At 48.2% G+C, this 17976-nt stretch overlaps 1 protein-coding gene across 2 annotated transcripts; it reads right to left on the reverse strand.

The window, feature by feature from the left end:
* Positions 1 to 15: 15 nt before the first annotated feature.
* Positions 16 to 17960, reverse strand: LOC135520742 (zinc finger protein 687a-like). Of its 2 annotated transcripts, XM_064946511.1 has the most exons (11): positions 17779 to 17954; positions 14789 to 16916; positions 13976 to 14231; positions 11913 to 12154; positions 11585 to 11769; positions 9582 to 9758; positions 4626 to 4788; positions 3276 to 3533; positions 2581 to 2693; positions 2317 to 2410; positions 16 to 2209 (listed from the first exon to the last, which is right to left on the reverse strand). In XM_064946511.1, exons 2-11 carry the CDS (start codon positions 16898 to 16900, stop codon positions 1541 to 1543), a joined length of 4269 nt encoding a protein of 1422 aa, XP_064802583.1. In that variant the 5' UTR covers positions 16901 to 16916; positions 17779 to 17954; the 3' UTR covers positions 16 to 1540. The 2 variants fall into 2 exon arrangements, 1 of the variants encoding a protein (XP_064802583.1); XR_010452434.1 differs by lacking the exons at positions 16 to 2209; positions 2317 to 2410 and adding an exon at positions 2784 to 3139 and having other exon boundaries at positions 2604 to 2693; positions 17779 to 17960.
* Between the last annotated feature and the right edge of the window lie 16 nt (positions 17961 to 17976).

The following is a 17976-nucleotide window of genomic DNA, read 5'->3' on the forward strand; positions in this document are numbered from 1 at the left end:
CTCAGAATATAATAATCACTTTCTCTGGGTATTTTATTAGAAATGCTCTACGCAAGAAAGAAAACATAGAATAGGGTTACAGGGGGAAAGAGGGCTGTGTGTTAACATTGTAATCTCTGAAGACTGAAGAAACTCTAGCTGGAGACACGCACACAATACCTTTCAAAAGAGTAGAAGAGATAACAGTTAACACCGCTGATTGGGTGACTAACTTTAACGTAAAGATATATATTTTTTGTTTTACTGTAGTTCAACATGCTTTTCTTTAGCATACAATCACTGTCCTCAACCCTTCACACCTCTCCCCCTACACCAGGAGTTTCACTATCACTCCATTCATATCTCCCTCCCTCTCAGAGAGAGAGAGGATAGATGTCTAGTACTCATATTTACAAGGTTATGGTTCAGTTGTGGTCAAGTACAACCACACTTTAGTAATGGAAGGGTCCAACCCAACCCCTCCAGGTTATAGAGGGTCATCTTGAGATGGGATGTTTCCTGATGTTACAAGGCCGGATCAACAGGAATACTCTGCCTGACGTCTCTGTGGAGCCAATCTCATCCCTGATCACACTATATGGCTAGACGGACGGGGATGAGAATGGAGAACATTCAACAGACAAAGCCAATCCAGAGCTTACAATGAAAAACAAATACCTGCACATACACAAACCCTTAAATCAAATACTATGAACAAAACTATAAGAAAATCAATGCAATAGTGAGAATGAGAACTGGGACGGGCTCTACACAGGGAAAGACCAGTGGTGGCTGTCACCAATCCACTGGGAGATTCTGTGCTTGGATGAACCATAGAGAACTGAAACATTCAAATCAATAAGCAAATCACACCCCCATGTTGACCAGTCTCTTCCAACACCAGTCACATTCCCTGTTGATGACAGACAACAGAACCTAATAGAACTCAGCTGTAGACTGACTGGTGGTTAAGTGTCTCCATTTTAAAAAGTTCACTTCTGAATGGAAGTGTTATTTGGTAATATAACCTGTAATAATCCGTTTCATAACTCATTTACAACCAAAGGAGGTTGGTGGCACCTTAATTAGGGAGGATGGGCTCGTGGTACTGGCTGGAGTGGAATCAGTGGAATGGTATTAACTACATCAAACACATGGAAACCATTCCATTTGTTCCGTTCCAGCCATTATTATGAGCCGTCCTCCCCTCAGCAGTCTCCAGATGTTAATACTACCTCAGTTTAGACGGGTACAGCACCTGAGGTACTGCGTCCAGAATCAGTCAGACAAACACACACACACACAGGTTATGGCTGCCATATGACAAATGTGACAGAAAATTAAATAAGCATTGAATGAAAACAACAACTGTTATCACAATGTGCTTGTGTGTTGGATAAGTGATGACAGGAACACACTGCTGAAGAACAGTTTACAGTGAAGAGCTTTCCTTCCCATACCTCCTCTCTCTTACTAAAATATCTGCCGTTTATAGTACTCTCTCACCCTCCTTCCCTCCAAAATATTATCTTTCTCTCCTCCTCCTTCCCCTCCCTCTCTCTTAGACAGGTTTGTCTGTCTTGCGTGCGGTGATGAAGGCCATGCCGTGAGTCCTGAAGTGTGTGTTCAGATCCGAAACCTTCTCAAAGCGTTTCCCACACACCTTACACCCCACCCTGCCCTCCCCGTCCTCCCCTAGCGGTGTGGGGGGATGAGACGAGGAAGAGGGAGACCCCGGCAGGGAACCCCCTCTGGGACTCCCGTCACCGTGGTTACCGCCATTGCCGGGCGATGATGTCAGGGAGCGGTCATTATGGCCATGACGGCTGTGGTTGTCAGGGGGCGTGTCTCGAACCCTGTGGCTGATGAAGCGGTGGCGGGAGAGAGAGGGGGCGGAGGCAAAGCAGGCTCCACACTGTAGACACTGCAGGCTGACTCCTCCCCCCAGGGCCTCGGAGCGGTGCTGGGGGATGTGGTCCAGGAAGACGGCGCGGTCCTCGGTGGTGAAGCCACAGGGAGTACAGTGGAACCCAGACTCTGGCTGGGGAGGGGGGGCCGAGGAGGTGACGCAAGGTCTCTTAGCAGGGATGATGCCTTCGGTCACATCGTCCTCTTCCTCCTCAGTCTTCAACCCTCCTCCTCCGTCTTCCTCAGCTGAAACAGTGAACGGAGGGTTGGAGCCTCCGTCCTGCTCCGAGGAACTGTCGGCCCCTTCTGCACCCCTCCCTCGCTGACAGACAGACAGAGAGAATTAGAGTTAATGACATTTAGCATTAATAACCGGTCTTCCTATATAAAGGTTGCAGTCGGTAGTTGTGAGAGAAAGTGGAACTGTACCTTCGTGTCCAGAGCTGACATGCCGTGTCTCAGCTGGACATGTCTCTCCAACACCAGTCTACTGCTGAACGTCCTCTTACCCTCACCACACAACCTACACACACAAACACCCGTTAGGGTTTACTGTAGGGGTCAAGGTGAGATACAGCTGTTGTAGGGTAGTATAGGGGTTAGCGTGTAGTGTGCATACTTAGTGGATGACTCATTTAGACTCTGACGTGGGGGTAGGGTATGTAGGGGTTAGGGTGTAGTGTGCATACTCACCGGCAGTGGAAGGCTCGTTTGATGCCCTTGTGTTTGACTCTGATGTGGCGTCTGAGGCTGGACGTGGAGGAGAAGGAGTTCTCACACAGACTACACGGGAACTTCTTCAGGATCTACACAAAACACAGGCACCTTACAGTGAACAGTCCCCTCAGCTCCCCTAGTTTAAAAACAGAAAGGCTACTAAAGACAATGATGCTTACTGAGAAAAACGGCTGAAAATCTGTTCTTCAAAGAAAAAAAAGAGGGCAAACTTTCCTGGATCCCTCCACTTCATGTGAGAGGTGACTGTGCTCCAGAACTTTAGATATACATGATATGACTTTATAACCTATATGATCGGGCCCAATCCCAACTTGAGAAACACCTGGGGAGCTCAAAGTTGAGCATAAATAAACTCTGATCGTATTTTGATGGAAGAACGTAAGTGACGTATTAAGCATAACTTTTCTCAAGTGAGGATTGGGCCTGTGGTGATTAGGTGATTTGTTTAAGGGCCAGTTAGGGGTTAATTTTGGGCGGGACTGGGCCCGTGGGCCGGCAGTAGAGTAGGCCTGACCTAGAGGGTCAGAAGATACAATGGATCACTGATCAGTTAGAACCGATTCAGAATCAATCTATTGTACTGCACATCAAACAGTATATCACTACTGCATGAAACATTTAACTGTCTATGTGCAGGCTATGTTCCTGACCTTGCCATGCTGCTCGGCCATATGGGTAATGTAGTCCTCTCTGTCAGCGTAGCGGGCGTGGCAGGGAGCACAGCTCCACCCTGGGCTTGTCTTATTGGTCTCTCCATCCCTCTCTTCCTCCTCCTCTTCCTCCCTTCCCCACTCCTCTCCGTCAGAGCTCTCCGTCTTCACCGAGCTCCGCACCCGGGGGGGAGGGGCAGGGGAGGGCGCCATGGCAACGGGAACTTCCTGTTTGACCGCAGGGCCTCTGTGAGTAGTCTGAGCGAGGAAAGGTGAAGGAGAATAGAGAAAGGAACACAGCAGATAGGGAGATGGAGGAAAGTTAAGCTACATTTCATATCAACAGAACTGACTGCGCCTCTTGTGTTTGCGCCTCTTCAACCTCAGGAGGCTGAAGAAATTTGGCTTGTCACCAAAAGCACTCACAAACTTCTACAGATGCACAATCGAGAGCATCCTGGCGGGCTGTATCACCGCCTGGTACGGCAACTGCTCCGCCCTCAACCGTAAGGTTCTCCAGAGGGTAGTGGGGTCTGCACAACGCATCACCGGGGGCAAACTACCTGCCCTCCAGGACACCTACACCACCCGATGTTACAGGAAGGCCATAAAGATCATCAAGGACATCAACCACCCGAGCCACTGCCTGTTCACCCCGCTATCATCCAGAAGGTGAGGTCAGTACAGGTGCATCAAAGCTGGGACCGAGAGACTGAAAAACAGCTTCTATCTCAAGGCCATCAGACTGTTAAACAGCCACCACTAACATTGAGTGGCTGCAGCCAACACACTGACACTGACTCTACTCCAGCCACTTTAATAATGGGAATTGATGGGAAATGATGTAAATATATCACTAGCCACTTTAAACAATGCTACCTTATATAATGTTACTTACCCTACATTATTCATCTCATATGCATACGTATATACTGTACTCTATATCATCGACTGCATCCTTATGTAATACATGTATCACTAGCCACTTTAACTATGCCACTTTGTTTACATACTCATCTCATATGTATATACTGTACTCGATACCATCTACTGTATCTTGCCTATGCTGCTCTGTACCATCACTCATTCATATATCCTTATGTACATATTCTTTATCCCCTTACACTGTGTATAAGACAGTAGTTTAGGAATTGTTAGTTAGATACTTGTTGGTTATTACTGCATTGTCGGAACTAGAAGCACAAGCATTTCGCTACACTCGCATTAACATCTGCTAACCATGTGTATGTGACAAATAAATTTGATTTGATTTTTTGATTTGATTTGATTTTGACTGACCCAAACCCAGTCTGGAGAAGGACTGTGTGAGAGGGGAACCCATAGATGTACCTTGATGTGCTCCAGCATGGAACTTCTCTGCGCGTAGAGCTTGGGGCACTCAGGACACTTGAACACGTGCACCTTCTGCTTGACTAGGTGGGTGTCAAAGTGGACGTACAGCAGTGGCTTCTGGGTAAATACCGTGTCACACATCACACACTTGTAGATCATCCTGTAAGGAAAGAGTGAAGGGTATAAGTTTCAATGCCATACAACACTCCTTCCGTGGCCTCCAACTGCTCTTAAACGCTAGTAAAACTAAATGCATGCTCTTCAACCGATTGCTGCCCGCACCCGCCCACCTAGCATCACTACTCTGGACGGTTCTGACTTAGAATACAGTGGGGGAGAACAAGTATTTGATAACCTGCAAAATCTGCAGTGTTTCCTACTTACAACGCATGTAGAGGTCTGTAATTTTTTAATCATAGGTACACTTCAACTGTGAGAGACGGAATCTAAAACAAAAATCCAGAAAATCACATGCATTTTATTGCATGACATAAGTAGTTGATACATCAGAAAAGCAGAACCGAATATTTGGTACAGAAACCTTTGTTTGCAATTACAGAGATCATACGTAATTGTAGTTCTTGACCAGGTTTGCACACACTGCAGATTTTGGCCCACTCCTCCATACAGACCTTCTCCAGATCCTTCAGGTTTCGGGGCTGTCGCTGGGCAATATGGACTTCCAGCTCCCTCCAAAGAATTTCTATTGGGTTCAGGTCTGGAGACAGGCAAGGTCACTCCAGGACCTTGAGATGCTTCTTACGGAGCCACTCCTTAGTTGCCCTGGCTGTGCGTTTCGGGTCGTTGTCATGCTGGAAGACCCAGCCACAACCCATTTTCAATGCTCTTACTGAGAGAAGGAGGTTGTTGGCCAAGATCTCGCGATACATGGCCCCATCCTTCCTCCCCTCAATACGGTGCAGTCGTCCTGTCCCCTTTGCAGAAAAGCATCCCCAAAGAATGATGTTTCCACCTCCATGCTTCACGGTTGGGATGGTGTTCTTGGGGTTGTACTCATCCTTCTTCCTCCAAACACAAGTGGAGTTTAGACCAAAAAGCTCTATTTTTGTCTCATCAGACCACATGACCTTCTCCCATTCCTCCTCTGGATCATCCAGATGGTCATTGGTAAACTTCAGACGGGCCTGGACATGCGCTGGCTTGAGCAGGGGGATCTTGCATGCGCTGCAGGATTTTAATCCATGACGGCGTAGTGTGTTACTAATGGTTTTCTTTGAGACTGTGGTTCCAGCTCTCTTCAGGTCATTGACCAGGTCCTGCCGTGTAGTTCTGTGCTGATCCCTCCCTGCCTCATGATCATTGATGCCCCGTGAGGTGAGAACTTGCATGGAACCCCAGACCGAGGGTGATTGACCATCATCTTGAACTTCTTCCATTTTCTAATAATTGCGCCAACAGTTGTTGCCTTCTCACCAAGCTGTTTGCCTATTGTCCTGTAGCCCATCCCAGCCTTGTGCAGGTCTACAATTTTATCCCTGATGTCCTTACACAGCTCTCTGGTCTTGGCCATTGTGGAGAGGTTGAAGTCTATTTGATTGAGTGTGTGGACAGGTGTCTTTTATACAGGTAACGAGTTCAAACAGGTAATGAGTGGAGAACAGGAGGGATCCTAAAAGAAAAACTAACAGGCCTGTGAGAGCCAGAAGTCTAACTGGTTGGGAGGTGATCAAATACTTACGTCATGCAATAAAATGCAAATTAATTACTTAAAAATCATACAAAGTGATTTTCTGGATTTTTGTTTTAGATTCCGTCTCGCACAGTTGAAGTGTACAGTGTATGATAAAAATTACAGACCTCTACATGCTTTGTAAGTAGGAAAACCTGGAAAATCGGCAGTGTGTCAAATACTTGTTCTCAACTACAAATACCTAGGTGTCTGGCTACTGTCAACTCTCCTTCCCAAACATACTCTCGTAAAACTGACGATCCTTGACTTCGGCGATGTCGTTTACAAAATAGCCTCCAACACACTACTCAGCAAATTGGATGCAGTCTATTACAGTGCCATCCGTTTTGTGACCAATGCCTGATATACCACCCACCACTGCGACCTGTATGCTCTCGTCAGCTGGCCCTCGCTACATATTAGTCGCCAGACCCACTGGCTCCAGGACATCTATAAGTCTTTGCTAGGTAAAGCTCCGCCTTATCTCAGCTCACTGATCACCATAACACCCACCCGTACACGCACTCCAGCAGGTATATTTCACTGGTCACCCCCAAAGCCAACACCTCCGTTGGCTGCCTTTCCTTCCAGTTCTCTGCTGCCAATGGCTGGAACGAATTGCAAAATTTGCTGAAGTTGGAGACATATCATAAGAACACCTCCTCCCAGCTGCCCACTGCACTGAAGATAGGAAACGCTGTCACCACTGATAAATCCACCATAATTGAGAATTTCAATAAGCATTTTTCTACAGCTGGCCATGCTTTCCACCTGGCTACTCCTACCCCGGTCAACAGCACTGCACCCCCCACAGCAACTCGCCCAAGCCTTCCCCATTTCTCCTTCTCCCAAATCCGTTCAGCTGCTGTTCTGAAAGAGCTGCAAAATCTGGACCCCTACAAATCAGCCGGGCTAGACAATCTGGACACTTTCTTTCTAAAATTATCTGCCGAAATTGTTGCCACCCCTATTACTAGCCTGTTCAAACTCTCTTTCGTATCGTCTGAGTTTCCCAAAGATTGGAAAGCAGCTGCGGTCATCCCCCTCTTCAAAGGGGGGGACACTTTTGACCCAAACTGCTACAGACCTATATCTATCCTACCATGCCTTTCTAAGGTCTTCGAAAGCCAAGTCAGCAAACAGATTACCGACCATTTCGAATCTCACCATACCTTCTCTGCTATGCAATCTGGTTTCAGAGCTGGTCATGGGTGCACCTCAGCCACGCGCTCAAGGTCCTAAACGATATCTTAACCGCCATCGATAAAAAACATTACTGTGCAGCCGTGGTCATTGATCTGGCCAAGGCTTTCGACTCTGTCAATCACCACATCCTCATCGGCATACTCGACAGCCTTGGTTTCTCAAATGATTGCCTTGCCTGGTTCACCAACCTCTTCTCTGATAGAGTTCAGTGTGTCAAATCGGAGGGTCTGCTGTCCGGACCTCTGGCAGTCTCTATGGGGGTGCCACAGGGTTCAATTCTTGGACCGACTCTCTTCTCTGTATACATCAATGAGGTCGCTCTTGCTGCTGGTGAGTCTCTGATCCACCTCTATGCAGACGACACCATTCTGTATACTTCTGGCCCTTCTTTGGACACTGTGTTAACAACTCTCCAGGCAAGCTTCAATGCCATACAACTCTCCTTCCGTGGCCTCCAATTGCTCTTAAATACAAGTAAAACTAAATGCATGCTCTTCAACCGATCACTACCCGCACCTGCCCGCCTGTCCAACATCACTAATCTGGATGGCTCTGACTTAGAATACGTGGACAACTACAAATACTTAAGTGTCTGGTTAGACTGTAAACTCTCCTTCCAGACCCATATCAAATATCTCCAATCCAAAGTTAAATCTAGAATTGGCTTCCTATTTCGCAACAAAGCATCCTTCACTCATGCTGCCAAACATACCCTGGTAAAACTGACCATCCTACCAATCCTCGACTTTGGCGATGTCATTTACAAAATAGCCTCCAATACCCTACTCAACAAATTGGATGCAGTCTATCACAGTGCAATCCGTTTTGTCACCAAAGCCCCATATACTACCCACCATTGCGACCTGTACACTCTCGTTGGCTGGCCCTCGCTTCATACTCGTCGCCAAACCCACTGGCTCCATGTCATCTACAAGACCCTGCTAGGTAAAGTCCCCCCTTATCTCAGCTCGCTGGTCACCATAGCATATCCCACCTGTAGCACACGCTCCAGCAGGTATATCTCTCTAGTCACCCCCAAAACCAATTCTTTCTTTGGCCGCCTCTCCTTCCAGTTCTCTGCTGCCAATGACTGGAACGAACTACAAAAAGCACTGAAACTGGAAACACTTATCTCCCTCACTAGCTTTAAGCACCAACTGTCAGAGCAGCTCACAGATTACTGCACCTGTACATAGCCCACCTATATTTTAGCCCAAACAACTACCTCTTTCCCTGCTGTATTTAAATGTATTTATTTACTTTGCAACCCATTATTTTTATTTCTACTTTGCACATTCTTCCATTGCAAATCTACCATTCCAGTGTTTTACTTGCTATATTGTATTTACTTTGCCACCATGGCCTTTTTTTGCCTTTACCTCCCTTATCTCACCTCATTTGCTCACATCGTATATAGACTTGTTTATACTGTATTATTGACTGTATGTTTGTTTTACTCCATGTGTAACTGTGTTGTTGTATGTGTCGAACTGCTTTGCTTTATCCTGGCCAGGTCGCATATGTAAATGAGAACTTGTTCTCAACTTGCCTACCTCGTTAAATAAAGGTGAAATAAATAAATAAATAAATCTCCCTCACTAACTTGAAGCATCAGCTATCTGAGCAGCATCCCAATTGCTGCAGCTATACACAGCCCACCGGTAAATAGCCCATCCAACAACATACCTCATCCCCATATTGTTTTTATTAACTTTTTTTGCACACCAGTAATTCTACTTGCACATCATCATCTGCACATCTATCACTCCAGTGTTAATTTGCTAAATTGTAATTACTTCGCGAAAATGGCCTATTTATTGCCTTACCTACTTACGCCATTTGCACACACTGTATATAGACTTTTTTCTATTGTGTTATTGACTCTGTTTATTCCATGTGTAACTCTGTGTTGTTGTTTGTGTCGCACTGCTTTACTTTATCTTGGCCAGGTCGCAGTTGTTGAGAACAAGTTCTCATTTACTGGCCTACCTGGTTAAATAAAGGTGAAATTTAAACATTTAAAAATCTGAGAACACAACCAGTGTGTGTGTACATACTTGGCCTGTCCTCCAGTGAGTGTGGGGTGTTGGGTGTTGATGTGACTCTGGGCGCTGGGGGAGGACTTGAAGGCCATCGGGCAGCTGGGACACTTATGGAACACCTCACAGTGGGCCGTCTGGATATGGGACTTGACCGAGTTTAACCCTCCGAACACCACCTGACAACTAGAACACCTGCAGACAGAGAAATAAATATAATTGTTGATGTTGTCCCTAAACACGGATTCAGTGTCAGATATTTCTCCATCCTCCGAATGGTTAAAGCATGGGTTGGTGGCTGTTGCGGTGACCATATTACCGACACACTGGCAGTCACGAGTCATGACCACAGTAAAATTCCACGTAATTTTGAGTCATGGTAATCTCCTCTTACACTCTGGACATGTGCATAAGAGTACTTAAGTCGCTAACTACCACCAGGTCCTAATGGCCTGGTACTCAGGGATCTACTGTCCCTCCATCAGGTCCTAATGGCCTGGTACTCAGGGATCTACTGTCCCTCCATCAGGTCCTAATGGCCTGGTACTCAGGGATCTACTGTCCCTCCATCAGGTCCTAATGGCCTGGTACTCAGGGATCTACTGTCCCTCCATCAGGTCCTAATGGCCTGGTACTCAGGGATCTACTGTCCCTCCATCAGGTCCTAATGGCCTGGTACTCAGGGCCCTATTGTCCCTCCATCAGGTCCTAATGGCCTGGTACCCAGGGCCCTACTGTCTCTCCATCAGGTCCTAATGGCCTGGTACCCAGGGCCCTACTGTCTCTCCATCAGGTCCTAATGGCCTGGTACCCAGGGCTCTATTGTCCCTCCATCAGGACCTTATGGCCTGCTACCCAGGGCCCTACTGTCTCTCCATCAGGTCCTAATGGCCTGGTACCCAGGGCCCTACTGTCTCTCTATCAGGTCCTTATGGCCTGGTACCCAGGGCTCTATTGTCCCTCCATCAGGACCTTATGGCCTGCTACCCAGGGCCCTACTGTCTCTCCATCAGGTCCTAATGGCCTGGTACCCAGGGCTCTATTGTCCCTCCATCAGGTCCTAATGGCCTGGTACCCAGGGCTCTATTGTCCCTCCATCAGGTCCTAATGGCCTGGTACCCAGGGCTCTATTGTCCCTCCATCAGGTCCTTATGGCCTGATACCCAGGGCTCTATTGTCCCTCCATCAGGTCCTTATGGCCTGGTACCCAGGGCCCTACTGTCCCTCCATCAGGTCCTAATGGCCTTGTACTCAGGGCTCTATTGTCCCTCCATCAGGTCCTTATGGCCTGGTACCCAGGGCCCTACTGTCTCTCCATCAGGTCCTAATGGCCTGGTACCCAGGGCTCTATTGTCCCTCCATCAGGTCCTTATGGCCTGGTACCCAGGGCTCTATTGTCCCTCCATCAGGTCCTAATGGCCTGGTACCCAGGGCTCTATTGTCCCTCCATCAGGTCCTTATGGCCTGGTACCCAGGGCTCTATTGTCCCTCCATCAGGTCCTTATGGCCTGGTACCCAGGGCCCTACTGTCTCTCCATCAGGTCCTAATGGCCTGGTACCCAGGGCTCTATTGTCCCTCCATCAGGTCCTTATGGCCTGGTACCCAGGGCTCTATCATATAAAATAAAAGGCATATATTGTCAGCTAAATGCCAAATTAACAAGCCTACAGCATTGAGCATAGCTAGATAGCATAGGCCTACAGTAGCCCAACTCAAATGTTATTCTTCTGAAATACATTTTCTTCATATCAAAATGTTTTAGACCTGACTAAAATAAACAATACATTTATTGTGGTGTACATTACATAGATTTATTATACTTTTTTATATATTGACGTTCCAATGGTGCACATGTTTACGTTAATTAACAGTCAATTTCCTTGAGACCGGCAGACTTTTGCTAAATTTCATAACCGCTACAGCCCTATTTGGTGGTAAGGTAATCTGATCCTAGATCAGTGTCTACGGGAGTAACTAGGTTTGTTTGAACCACAGAGGGAGTGAAGGGTTGAAAGGTCACCTGTATCCGATGCGTCGTGTGAAATGGAGACAGGCCTCCTCCAAATGGGATTGAAAGGTTGGCTGCTTGGCCACACCCCCACACTCTGGGCAGACGTAGGGGGGGCGGGGGTTGTGGATGCGAGCATGAGCAGAGGCACTGCAGCCGTTAGGAAGGAGCATGGGAGGAGAACACTCCGTACAGGACTGGAGGGAGAGAGAAATGGGAAAAGGAGGGTGCACAGGTCAGTAAGGCAGGTACTCCTAAAGCCATGAAACAAGCTATTGCATACAGTGTCTAGACTGAAAAAGTCCTGTGTATTTTTGAACACACACACTGCTCTACTCACAGTGTTAAGGGCTGGTTTGACCTCTTGGAAGTGGGCAGCCACCTCAGCCTTGCTGCAGAACTGCACCTTACACTCAGGACACTTGTTATTGGTGTACAGCACCGGCTCTGTCGCCTTCTTACTGATGATTGGCTGCTGCAGCTGGGGGGCGGGGCTCAGGGTTGCCGGGGTCACTGCTGAAGTCACAGCCGGAGCAGAGGACGCTGGGACAGAGGAGGTGGAGAGGGAGGGAGAGAGCATGCCTGAAGGAGGCATAGAGAGAGACGGGGAGATAGATAGGGGAATATAGGGGAAGGGGAGTAAAAGGTAAAGAGGAAAAAAGGAGTGAGAGGTAAAGAGAGAGGTGGGGTAGATAGGTGCTGATAAACAGTGCTGCACTAGTATTCATAAAGCGTCTCAGAGTAGGAGTACTGATCTACGATCAGGTTCCCCCGTTTATATTCATTATGATCTCAAAGTCAAGTCTGATCCTAGATCAACACTACTACTCTCAGATGCTTTACAGTGCATTCGGAAAGTATTCAGACCCCTTGTCTTTTCCCACATTTTGTTACGTTACAGCCTTATTCTAAAATTGATTACATAATTTTTTCCCCCTCATCAATCTACACACAATACCCCATAATGATGAGGTGAAAAAAGGGTTTTTAGAAATAATTGCAAATGTATAAAAAAAATTAAAACAGAAATACCTTATTTACATAAGTATTCAGTCCCTTTGCTATCAGACTCCAAATTGAACTCAGGTGCATCCTGTTTCCAATGATCATCCTTGAGATATTTCTACAACTTGATTGGAGTCCACCTGTGGTATATTCAATTGATTGGACATGATTTGGAAAGGCACACACCTGCCTATATAAGGTCCCACAGTTGACAGTGCATGTCAGAGCAAAAGCCATGAGATCGAAGGAATTGTCCGTAAAGCTCAGAGAGAGGATTGTGTTGAGGCACAGATCTGGGGAAGGGTACCAAAAAATGAACAGTGGCCATCATTCTTAAATGGAAGAAGTTTGGAACCACTAAGCCACCCAGGCAAACTGAGCAATCGGGGGAGAAGGGTCTTGGTTAGGGAAGTGATGGAGAACCAGATGGTCACTCTGACAGAGCTCCAGAGTTCCTTTGTGGAGATGGGAGAACCTTCCAGAAGGACAACCATCTCTGAGGCAATCCACCAATCATGCCTTTATTGTAGAGTGGCCAGACGGAAGCCTCTCCTCAGTAAAAGGCACATGACAGCCCACTTGGAGTTTGCCAAAAGGCACCTAAAGGACTTTCAGACCATGAATGCCAAGTGTCATGTCTGTCGGAAACCTGGCACCATCCCTATGGTGAAGCACGGTGGTGGCAGCCTCATGCTGTGGGGATGTTTTCCAGCAGCAGGGACTGGGAGATTAGTCAGGATCGAGGGAAAGATTAACAGAGAAAAGTACATTGATCTCCTTGTCGAAAACCTGCTCCAGGGTGCTCAGGACCTCAGACTGGGGCGAAGGTTCACCTTCCAACAGGACAACAACCCTAAGCACACAGCCATGACAATGCAGGAGTGGCTTCGGGACAAGTCTCTGAATGTCCTTAAGTGGCCCTGCCAGAACCTGGACTTGAAGCCGATTGAACAGCTCTGGAGAGACCTGAAAATAGCTGTGCAGCGACACTCCCCACCCAACCTGACAGAGCTTGAGAGGATCTGCAGAGAAGAATGGGAGAAGCTCCCCAAATACAGATGTGCCAAGCTTGTAGTGCCATACCCAAGACTCAAGGCTGTAATCGCTGTTAAAGGTGCTTTGGCAAAGTAAAGGGTCTGAATAGTTATGTAAATGTGATATTTCATTATTTTATTTTTTATACATTTGCAAACATTTCTAAAAACCTGATTTTACTTTGTCATTATGGGGTAGTGTGCGTAGATTGAGGAGGAAAAACAATTTAATTCATTTTAGAATAAGGCTGTAAACAAAACAAAAAAAGTAGAATAAGTCAAGGGGTCTGAATACTTTCCGGATGCACTGTATGTATACAGTCCTCGGTGAGAAATTAAGGTAATAGCACACAGTCTCTCTCACCGATGGGAGTGGTGTCCTGTTGGCCTATCATCTGCTCTACACTGACAGGTCTCATGACCAGGTGGGAACACTGCATGACCAGTCCCCTCTCCTTGTGTTCCCTGGCGTGGAGCAGCAGGCTGCACTTGTTGAAGAATGCCAGCCGCTTGGCACAGTGGTTACAAGTCACCTCAATCCTCAGGGACCGCCGGTCATAGTGGCGGGCCAGGCTGCGCTCCAGGGCAAACGCATCGCCACACTCCAGACAGCGGTAGCCCTGAGACGCAAAGGAAGAACAACATGAATACAATACCTATGTCGATGACATGTCTCTAGATACAATGCATATTCATTGGTCTTGTATGTATTGGCTGGCGCAATCAAATTTCCCCTTTGGGGATTAATATGTGCCCTTGAGCGAGGGACTTAACCCCAATTTGCTCCAGGGGTGCCGTAGTACTATGGCGGACCCTGTAAAACAACACATTTCACTGCACCTATCTGGTGTGTGACCATAAAAAAACACAACATAAACAAGAGCGATTTATTGGTCTACTGAACACAAGGTCTAACAGAAATTGGACGTCTGCTTTTACCCCAACCACTACTAATGCAATATTGAATCCATGCTGATATAGACCCATCAAACGCAACTCTGGACCTCAAAGCCAGTTCCAGTGTGTTTTTTCATTGTTCCCATCTAATCAGGGACCAATTTAGACCTGGGACACCAGGTGGGTGCAATTCATTATCAGGTAGAACAGAAAAGCAGCAGGTTTCGGACCTCATGGTGTAAGAGTTGAATACCCCTGATATTCAACCTAGGTCTGTTACCTGTGCAGGCAGAGGCAGGTCCCACTCCGGTGGTAGTGGTGTACAGAGGTCTGGTCTGTAGCTGGGCAGCAGGTTCTTGCTGTTGAGGATCTTGTTGAAGGCCTCCACCAGACTGGACTGGCTCCTGGAGATAATGGCTCCTGTACTGTTCACTATGGAGGCTGGTCTACTGCCCCCCTGAGGGGTGAGGAGGGGGGAGGGGGACACAGACACACCCCCATTCAGGGTCTTCTGGCCCAGGCTTCGCACGCCAGCCCCCCCTGGACTGAATCTGGGGGAGGAGGAAGAGGCGGAAGAGACAGAGGGGAGGGCTGCTGACTTGGTGATGCTGACAGCCGTAGCCGACACTTTGGGCTTGTTGCTGTCGGCGGCCATCTTGTTTTGGGCCTTGCTGGCGGCCATCAACATGGCAGTACTTGCATCCTGGAGTGTAGACACAGGCAGGAGGCTGCCACCCTTTGACTTCTGCTGCGGAGGCTGCTGAGATGCCACCCTCTTGGGCCGGCTGAGGACCTTACGACACCCCGGGGAGGGTTTGGAACCATCTGCGCCTTTTGAGGGGGTCCCCCCTGCTCCTTTGGATGCTACTCGCGTCACTGTCCTGGTGATGCTGCCTGTAGGGGTCTTGACTGTTTTGATTCGGACTTTGAGTGGGCGAACGGGGGCTGTTGGTGTTGTCGTAGAATTGGCCGGACCCGTCTCTGTGTCTCCTATTTGTCTTCCATCCACAACCTCCATCTTCTCACTGTTGTCTGATCTGCACTCCAGGCTAGGCTCACTTGCCATGGGCTCCTCTCCCTCTCGAGCCCCCTGTTGAGTTGATGCTGAGGTTGGTGCCGGGCTGGAGCTCCTCTTGGACAAAGTGGACATAGCAGAACCAGTCTGGTCAGGCGGGGGGCTCTCTGGTGATTCCCTCTCCTCGATCACATGTTCCGGGTTTCTTTCCTCCATCACTGGGCTAGAGATGGGTCTGGGGTTACTGAGGGCGGCAGCCAGCCAGGACTGACGGGCCTGGGCAGGAGGAGGGGAGGGAGACCTGGGGGTGGAGGGTACTTCATCTGGAGGGGGTGGTTTAGAGCTGGAGGATGTCTGAGAGATGGAGGGAGGGGGTTTGGAGGAGAGAGGAGGAGGACAAGAGAGGAGAGGAGGAGAGGGGGGAGTTGGGGAGCTGAACAGCTCTGAAGAGGACACTTGGCGGTGTCTGCGTGGAAATTTGGGAGGGGAGCACATGGGAGAATCTGGGCTCTCTTGAATCACTAGCGGGCTTCCCAAATCCGGTTCAGAGTCGTCCTCATCCGAGTCCATGATGCGCCTCACCCCCACTCTCAGGTTTCCGTTGGAGGGAGGGGGGGAGGAAAGAGGCCCGGGAGGGCACAGAGTGTCCTCACTCAGCATGGAGGGAGAAGAGAGGTGTGGGTTGATAGAGAGTGAGGACGACGACGATGATGAGGAGGATGTGGAGTTTATAGGACCAGCAGAGGTATGAGAGGAGAGAGGTTTCCGTCTGTTGAGAATATTAACTGTATGTTTGGTTGTGCAGGCCGACCCCCCTGCGCCTCCAATGCTGCCCCCTCCTTCACGCTCAGTGGGAGGGGAGCAGGTTGACCAGAGCTCCCCGTTGGCCTGACCCAATGCCTGGCCCAGCCCCTGGCCTCTCACACTGGGCTCCAGTGTGACTGTGGACCCCTCAAACCCATTCTGTAGAAGAGGTTCTGAGGAGACCAGACCAGGCATCCTAGGAGCCAGTTGTGAATTCAGCAGGCCTCCCTTGACTCCCGTCCCAGTCTCCACCTCAGGGTCTGTCCCACTGCCCCCAGGGCTGTCCCCATCCTCTTCATCTGACCCCTCAGTCTCTTCATAGGAGTCAGGCCTCACCCTGTTCTTAACAATCACACTGACCACTGGAGGCTCACTTTGGGAGTTGGGAGGGGAGTCAGTGGGGCTGGAAGGTCTTGGTGAGGGCCCCCTGGCCCCCGACACGCTGCCCCCGACCTTCCCTGACCCCTCCCCACCCTCTTCTGGCACAGACTGGATGGCCTCTTTGGCATCGATGTCTGGAATGTCGAAGGCTGCCAACAAGTCGTCGAAATCTGGGGTTTTCATGTCCCCCATTCCCGGATTACAAAACCTGCAGAACGGACACACAGGAGTGAGAAATAAACACGGTTGTCCCCAACCAAAGCCTGAGGCAGGACCGAATAATATGAATATTGATCATTTATGACAAACGTAGATGTGACTTCCTGTTTTGAACGTGCATCATCATAATGTTGAATTGCAATGTTGAATAGCCTATATTTCAGGTAGCTATGTAAGTTAATTACTAGAACCCAATAAACCTCAAACCTGGCAAACTTGTTGAATGAGTTAGCAGTTAGAAGCAACCACTTTATTTGGAAGTTAGAAACTTATTTGAAAGTTTAAGTTCCCCTACTGCCCTCGTGTGAACTGGCTACTGAGCTAAAATTAGCAAGTTAGTACAGCAAAGGCAGCTAGCAATACCGATAGCTAGGCCTAGTTTTCAGACAGCGTTTCCCCCCCCTTGTTGCACATGCTTCATGTAGTGCAACTGTACCTAGCAAGCTAGCTATTCTCGCTGAGTTTGCGAGAACACAAAATTTGGATGTTTTATCGTTATCAGACAAAATGTGCATTTAGCTATGTAGCTAGCTACGACACAGAGCTGTCAACCACCTCGGCACACATACACTAACTAGTTACGTTCCCTTCTAGCATTGCTCCGACCAGCTAGTTACGTTCCCTTCTAGCATTGCTCCGACCAGCTGGCGTAGCTAACATTACTAAGCTAGCTAGAATTGTCTTCGTCGTCAACGCAAGGAAGTCTTTTAACGCCTGCTTTTCAGGTATTTAAACATTACAATTGGAAATTATTTAAGGGCATTCATTTGAATACGTGGTTTATACGGGTATATGTGACAAGCAGAAATGTATATCTAGTTTTAAATATGAAGGAAATGTGGTTTGTTTACCTGGCTCCTCGGTTCCCGACTTTCCTTTTTGACGCATGAGTTGTTCGTCACCAGAAACGACGGGGGAGATAGGTCCTGCCAGGTTCAAAACGTGTCAATTTTGGAAGCTGATGTGTGCGCAATTTGCCAGCTGTTTCCCTACACTCCTGACGTACATACGTGTTATATTGTAATACCTTGTTCTTGCGAGTGTTGGCT

The sequence above is a fragment of the Oncorhynchus masou genome, chromosome 29 (genome assembly GCF_036934945.1).
Source record: "Oncorhynchus masou masou isolate Uvic2021 chromosome 29, UVic_Omas_1.1, whole genome shotgun sequence".
In the NCBI taxonomy this organism is placed as follows: domain Eukaryota; kingdom Metazoa; phylum Chordata; class Actinopteri; order Salmoniformes; family Salmonidae; genus Oncorhynchus; species Oncorhynchus masou.